General features: G+C 36.9%; 2 protein-coding genes and 1 long non-coding RNA gene across 5 annotated transcripts in view; all 3 read left to right on the top strand.

Moving 5' to 3' along the window:
- The window catches only part of si:ch211-161h7.5 (uncharacterized), a 3030-nt gene extending 1329 nt beyond the window's left edge, over positions 1–1701 (top strand). Inside the window, exons 5-8 of the mRNA XM_032503657.1 lie at positions 94–238; positions 357–505; positions 596–732; positions 944–1701. Coding sequence (XP_032359548.1) covers positions 94–238; positions 357–505; positions 596–732; positions 944–1095 — 583 coding nt within the window. The 3' untranslated portion in view covers positions 1096–1701. The remainder of the gene's footprint in view (positions 1–93; positions 239–356; positions 506–595; positions 733–943) is intronic.
- Positions 1702–3389: 1688 nt separating this feature from the next.
- LOC116672073 (uncharacterized) lies at positions 3390–4057 on the top strand. The gene is made up of 3 exons (XR_004327458.1): positions 3390–3503; positions 3616–3760; positions 3922–4057. It is a non-coding gene; the product is annotated as an uncharacterized LOC116672073 (long non-coding RNA).
- Positions 4058–5685: 1628 nt separating this feature from the next.
- si:ch211-161h7.4 (uncharacterized) overlaps positions 5686–7615 on the top strand; it is a 9951-nt gene continuing 8021 nt past the window's right edge. Inside the window, exons 1-4 of one of the 3 annotated variants that reach the window (XM_032503653.1) lie at positions 5686–6186; positions 6709–6752; positions 7151–7215; positions 7307–7452. In XM_032503653.1, coding sequence (XP_032359544.1) covers positions 6163–6186; positions 6709–6752; positions 7151–7215; positions 7307–7452 — 279 coding nt within the window. In that variant the 5' untranslated portion in view covers positions 5686–6162. Of the gene's footprint in view, positions 6187–6389; positions 6505–6708; positions 6753–7150; positions 7216–7306; positions 7453–7615 lie in introns of those variants that run through there. The other 2 variants (XM_032503652.1, XM_032503655.1) reach the window with 2 other exon arrangements.

Genomic DNA, 7615 nt, shown 5'->3' with positions numbered 1-7615 from the left:
GGGGGAGGATTAGCACAGTTGTATGTGACTGGAAAATGATTTTCTGCATCATTGTAATAGAACATACAATATTCTATTTTTCATTCCCATCAGGTTGATGCCTGCTGCACTAGCTTTCCTCATCCTACTTGCCTTGACTAACTACGTCATGATATTCTTTTCCTGCTGTGGTCTCCAAAACTATGGCGCCTGGCTCAACAAGTACCACAAAGTAGACCTGTGGCTTCACCGTGTGTTGGTTAGTATGGCGGCTCTATTGCAAGCTTATGTTTACCTCTTTATCTCCTAGCAACATCATTTGTGCCAGCTCTGCAAATGTCTCTGCAGCTAAGTCTTTTCTGTTGTCTCTGATACAGGTTCAGAATGGTGTTGCCATATATGCAACATGGACAACCATTGCATCCCTAATTAACCTGACCATCGTGCTGAATTATGATGCAAACATGTCCCCGACGGACGCTGCCACCACCTCGCTCTCTGTTTTGACTGTCGTGTTGTTTGTGTGGTATGTGAAAAGGAGATATTTTTGCAGATCTATCTGCGTTATCTTTAATAAGTTCGTAAAAAAACAATGTACGTATTGTATTTCTTGCAGGTTTTTCCTAGAAAACTTTGTCCTTGACAAACACGTGAGGTACATTCTCACCATTTACCCCGTTGTGATCTGGGCAGTGACGGGGGCCTTCACGAAAAACAATACTGCAGATCCTACTCGCAATAACATCTTCACTGGTAAGAAACTTTGAAAAAACATCTTTAATCTCAATTACATCAGGTGGATGTTTCATGTCTTTTTACATTCACTAGTCTACAAATATTGTATTAACTGTGATTGTTTTTTTTTTTATAATGCAGTTACATATATACAGGTATTAAACCCCACTACAGGGGACAGATAGTGCACACACTAATGCCTCCCTCTTATATTTTCTTTCCACTATAGCTGTCCTGTTGGCAGTAGCCTGTGCTACTTTTGCTGGACGTGTAATTTTGGTCATCTATAAGCACATCAAAAAGCCATTTTACGTTGATCTCAGCCCAGAGAGCATGTCCCCGATGGAGATCGCTGAGAAGCAGAAAAAGATATTTAAGTAACTGTTGAATGATAAACCTTTCTGTACATGTAAGATGCTGAAGTTCAATTTAAGTTGCTTCTTTGTCCTCTCTGCTTTGCTCATTGTATTCATTGCATTTATCTCATAATTTGACACTTGCCTGGCTAAATTATCTATTCTTCATTGAACTCCTCAAAAAACATTAGCTTGAAGCCATATTAAGACACTGTCTTTGACTTGAAATAGATCAGACTGGAAATAAACTAACATGAATAAGACCATACCAGTAACTGAGTTAAATAACACGGCACAGCAAATATAGCAAGTGTGCGGGTAACACAGACCTGAGGATTGGAAACAATACAAACATGTACATAAATAAGAAATACACAAAGACAAGCACAAATGTCACTGGATAAACAGTTCAAACTGCTAGTTGTTGTCCTTGTTTGTTTTGGTACAATCAAACGCGTCAAATGGCCTTCTGGCTGGATTTATGGGGCAGATCCGGCTTTACACTAAAATTTAAAAAGCATTAACAAAATCTACTAATGCCAGATATACAGTAGACTCTATTGAGTAGATTAATTCATTGAGACACAAGTAGCCATAACACCAACACAATTTAAACTTGATATTCCCATCTCACCTAACAAAAAAACTTGATCTTTTTACATTCATATGTGTTCAAATCTCCATTTACATGACTTCTCAAATATGAAATTGATATGTTTATCAAATTTGTAGATTTGTGTAAATAAAAAATTAACTTACACAAACTGTATACATTGTCTTTCATTCAAGAGTCAGTTGTATGAATGCATTTCGTGATTATATGGGGAAGTTAGTCTTTAATTATTCGCTGCACTTTGGTAGAATGTACTTTATATAAGATAAGAAGTGCATGTGATGCTTTGAGTGGTCGTAAAGCTCACTCTTACACAGCTACATGTCGCTATTTATACAATTGGCAGTCCCCCAACCTCTGCACAGTTACTGTTGTTCTTCACGCTGAGTCAGCTCACAAAGAGGAGAGCCAAGAAAGGTATGTCCTGTTTGACTTCATCAAGTCTTCATCATGTGGGCACTGTTTTTGTTTTGCTGCCAGCTTTTTATTTTCCCGGAGCAAGCTCAGCATGCAGCAGTGGCACGTCGACCTTTCTGAAGTTACACAGATAGTTCTGAAACTTGACATTTTCATTTTGATAATAATTTGCTTGGAATGACAGACCTTCTTTACTTTTTTATGGCACTCTTCAAAAAAGACATTTAGTGATTGATGAAAACAACACAACTTGGTGAAATTGTCTGAATTATTGGATATTATCACTTGCCAAGGTCAGAGGTCAGGTTCAAATGCAGGTCACAAAGTATAAAGGGATTACATATCTCCTTCACACAGGGACACAAGGACACAAAAAACACAGTTTGTTTATTCAGTAAAAACCCTATGATGTACTGAAGTGATCTTTTCTATATATTGTAAGTCTTTCATTTGTCTTCTTTTTATATGATGAAATATGATATATGTGGTGATAAGCAAGTGTTTTAACTTACACATTAAATATTTTCCATTCTTTAATAACTTTCATTGATCACAGTAGACCACAATAGGAAAACATGATCTTGGACGTCTTGCTGAGATACTGGTGTCTGTTGTCAGCTTTGCAATAAGTTTGGTGTTCAACGGGCTGTCTGTAGTTGGAATTGATGAGTCAAAGTTCTGTTAACGTTGTTTAATTTGTTTAACTTAGAGGATGTTAAGTAAGATTGTGAATGGGCACTGTAAAGTTGTTGATAAATCACAAATATTAGTTTAACATGTTACATTCCTCTCCATTCTTACTCATTATTTGCATTTCTCCACCCTAGGACCTTATGATACCACTACAGCTAATGTGTCTGCACTGTTCGACACCCCGATCACACCTTCAGGATGGACTTTTAACATCTAATTTCTTTTACTGCAACCTAATTTCCCTATGGGGACAATAAACATGAACTGAACTGAATCTGGAGCGTCATCTACATCTGGCTGACAGCATTGATTATTTACACTGCTGCAGTGCTTTGCAGAATGTTGCAGCCAACTTTTTTTAATCTCTTGTTCAAAACCTTAAATTTTGTCAACCTTTTTGATAGGCCATGTGTCTTTGTAATCCTTTTTCTTTTTTTGGGGGGGGGGGTGTTCTAGATATAAAGATACATTTATGACGCATCATAAGCTGTAAGAGCCATTGAAAAGAATAGTTTCCTAATTTGACAAACGCTGTTCTGTAGACATTTTTACCAAATCAGACAGACTGCTAGATTAAGGTTATGTTTTTCTTGTAGGAATGGTTATGGCTACGTCTATTGCAGCCCTGCATTGTTGCCTTATTGATGCTTCATTAGCTGGTGCCTCAATCTGTCTTTCAATATTGGCTGGCTATTTGTTTGGGACAGAGGGTAAGAGTCTCCAATGGCTTCTGTAATTATCCTTTGTGAACGAAGCCACCTATAAATTAAACTGTTGTATGTTTAAATGTGTGTTTTCTGCTGTTCTTGTGACTTTCTAAAGAATGATGATCACTGTACTGGTTTTTCTCTTCCTGGTCATCTGCACAAACCACTCAATGATATGCTTCACCTGGCATGGACTTCATGTTTATGGAGCCTGGCTCAAGACATACCACAAACCAGACTTGTGGCTCCTCTGTGTGTTGGTTAGAATGACAAATGTACAGTATTTTCATTATTAAGTGTATGCTAATGTGCATGTTCCAGGTTATATGAGTCTGTTGTGGTCATGTGTGGTTCAAATAATTGGGTTTAAGTCTACTATGTTTAAAGCAAAAAGTAAAACTCTTTAATAACATCTTTGCAGGTTCAGAATGGTGTGATGATATACACAACATGGACAACCATTGAAACACTAATTAACCTGAGCCTTGTACTGACTTATGATGTAAAGATGTCCCCAACAGATGCTGCAACCCTTTCATACTCTGTTTTGGCTGCTGTGCTGCTTGCTGTAAGTGCTCTTTGCTTGTAAAATTGTTAATAAGAGAAGTAATGCATTATCAGTGAGATTCTGAAGCAACTATGTTTGTTTCACAGGTTTGTTTTGGAAAACTTTGGCCTTGTCAAACACGTGCGGTACATTCTTATCATTTAGCCGGTTGTGATCTGGGCACTGGCGGGAAACCTGGACAAAAACTATGATGCTACATCCCCCAGCCGCAATGGCATTGGTAGGGCACTACTGTAACTCCATATTAATAATATGGCTTGTAAACATTACATTAACAACATTACTTCAGACTGATTTCCTGAAACATGATGGAAAGTAATATGAGTATAAATACTAGTTATTTGGACTTTTTAGTAAATTACATCCACAGTAAAACAAGCAAAGAGTTATCTTTTTACCTCCAATGTATGAGGAAATATTATAATGCTAATACCTGTTCAAAAATACATATAATCTTGGTGACCACAAACATCTATAAATGTTATACTAACAAGATTTTCTTCTCTTAGTTGTGCTGCTGGTGTTAGCCTCTGTGCTGTTTGTCATCTGGATTGTTTTTGTGGTTTGGAGACACATAGACAGCGGCTTTACACAGACGTCAGTCTTGCTGAGAAGCAGAAAAGGTTTTTCCGATGACATACCACATTGACATTTGATGTGATCTATCAGAAAATAGTTGTGCCATTATTTGGCCTTATTTAACACTTATACAGTTTACAAATAACACTTTGTTGTTGTAAATTTTAATGATTGTTGTAAACTTCTGATTGCAGCAAACTAATTCAATTAGCAACATTATTTTGAACTTTGGCTGACTGAAATCTGAACCTTTGTGGCTCTTTTCTAACACATTGGTTGCTAACACAACACATTAGGCTCTGATAAAAGACTATTGGATCACTACTCAGAGGGACAACACTAATCATCCACCTTACACTGTATGTTTTGAACATTTCCCACAATGCAGTATGTTTGTTTTGTATCAAATGCCAACTTATATGGCAATGCTAATTGTAGTTTTCTCATTATGAAATAATTATGAAATGTATCAGGCGTTATACCAACTGTTTTAAAGGTCCCATGAGGTGCTCTTTCGATGATTTTGTGTAGATCTTAGTGGTCCCCTAATACCATATCTGAACTCTCTTTCCCAATATTCAGCCTTGGTGCAGAATTACAGCCACCAGAGCCAGTCCCACAATGAGCTTCCCTTAGCATGTGCTTTTCTGAATCTGTAGCTGAGTCTGTAAACTCTTTTGTTTGGGTTAAAATCTTTTTCAAAATATTACACAGTCATAGATGTTGGGTGAAAAAGTTAAACGTTGATCATGCAACACAACAAAACTTAAAGAAATTAAAACAAAGATTATTTGATTTCTTGTTATACTGTATATTTTTGAATAACCTAGCTATATGCTTTATAATCTGCATAGATTCAAAACCAACAAAAACACAAACCAAAATGGCTCTTTCAATAACCATGATATGATTAACCTGTAGAAGGCAGCAACGCAAAGCACCAGCTGTAGGCTGCCGGAAAATACGATAGAAGAAGAACACCCCGGGCTGTGGAAGATTTAATTCCCTGAGTTTTTCTTCAAGGCATCCATATCAATCGATATCAATCCAAAACGACCATAAGAAACTAGCTCCATCAGTCGGATAGTTGTGGTTATGGTATAGTTTTACTATACCCAAGTTAATGTTATAGTTTTAAAGCACAGGCTGCTGTAAGCAGCTGCCAAATTGGCAATAGTGCTGCCTGAGAGGCTAAACACAGGGTATAAAGACCCCGGGCTCATAGTGCGCGGGTTATTTTGTTATTTACAAATAGTAAACTGCGCCGTTTGGAGCTACCGCCAACGTTTGTTATCAAATCTGGCTCACTAGATTTGACATGATTATGTAACGCTAGTGGTTCCTTACTTGATTTTAAAGAGTGGAATTAAATAAATGCATTTCGGGGGCTAACCGTGTACGTTAAGAACAGTTATTAAAACAAAATGATAGCATAACCTAGCTATGTAACGCTGTTGGAAACAGTCGTCTAACGTCTAGAGTTGGCCTAGCTAGCTAGCTAGCTAGCTAAGACAAATGGAGACAAATTACCCTTCCTTGGTAAGTTGTTTTGTCTTCTGTTGGGCTACTAAGGAAAGAGTGCTGAACATACATGTAAAGTTAACGACATCCAAGGGAGGGAAGAGATATTGAACCTAACGTTATACTAATTTGCCAGTTTGCACGTTAGCAAGCTAATGCTGCAAATAACATTGTTATAGGAGCTAACGTTAGTTAAAACTCTTTCTTTAACGGACTATGGCTAAAACCAACAGCCATGACATGCCGTTAATTCCGAACTTTACGAAGGTTATTGTAACGTTCAGGTTTTGGTGAAACGGTTTCAACTTCGTGGTCATTTTCGAGGTTGTAACGTAGGTTAGTTGGTTACGCTGAGGGGTGTTTCTAATTTATTGCCCATTTTATGTAGCTAACGTTAGCTTAGTTACTGTATAAGAACACATTTGCATTAAATGTAAACTTAATTTTACTATTAATGTTTTTGTTGGTAATCTTTTTTTGTCTAATTTACAAATGTTCAAAATGACAGTAGTTAACGTTAGACATTCTGTCTGTTCACAGAGAAGACCGAAGAGGAAACTCTGCTACTTTACAAACAAGGAAAGGTACGTTTGAAACAAATGTTTGTAACTTACTCATGGATGTATTAAGAAAACTCTGAGTACGTTTTTTTTTTTTTAAACAATAGAGCTGAAACTTAGGATTTCTGCACTCGTTGGTTGCAAATACAGTATAGTAATTTTTTTCAGTGTTTTATATACTTTTTATATCACATGAGCTTGAGTGTGTTATTCTGACATTCAATACACTTTCTGGGTGTAATCTCACTAATCATATTTTGTCACAAAAAATGTGTATGGTATGTCTTTCCCACACATTTGCCTATAGGGAGTTTGAAATAATTTGTGTAATGCCTATCCAATGGTGTTGAGTGGCTCAGCAGTTGTGGGAATTTTGAAATGTTCTTACAGCAATGTTATTAACCCGACCTGTGTTTTTTCAGTGCATCTAAACAATGGGAAGGAACACTTACATTGGGAGACATTGATAAGATTTTTGATGACTTGGGTGAGTCGAGCGTGTATTTGTTTGGCTTTAATATTTTGCCTTTTGTTTTGCATTTTGATTATGTTAACCTACATTTACCTCTTATTTTCAGATCCATCCTCACATGATAATGATGACATATTACCCCCATCTACTCTGCTCCAGACCTTTGATGTAGAGACAAACCAGTGTGAGAAAGAGACGTCACCTGTTCCCCAGGAACAACACCTAACAGAAAAACTTCCAAGATGCCAAATGGTAAAGTACTTCTGCTAATATTACATATTAGTAGTAGTATTTAACTCCTATGTTGGATAATAATAATAATAATAATGTATACTTTATTAGTCCCACAAGAGGAAATTGTTATTACACACAGGCCTGAATTACACACACATGCTCAGTACCTATACATGCACTA

This window comes from Etheostoma spectabile, chromosome 22 (genome assembly GCF_008692095.1).
Source record: "Etheostoma spectabile isolate EspeVRDwgs_2016 chromosome 22, UIUC_Espe_1.0, whole genome shotgun sequence".
In the NCBI taxonomy this organism is placed as follows: domain Eukaryota; kingdom Metazoa; phylum Chordata; class Actinopteri; order Perciformes; family Percidae; genus Etheostoma; species Etheostoma spectabile.
This window is presented reverse-complemented; position numbering and strand designations above follow the sequence as displayed.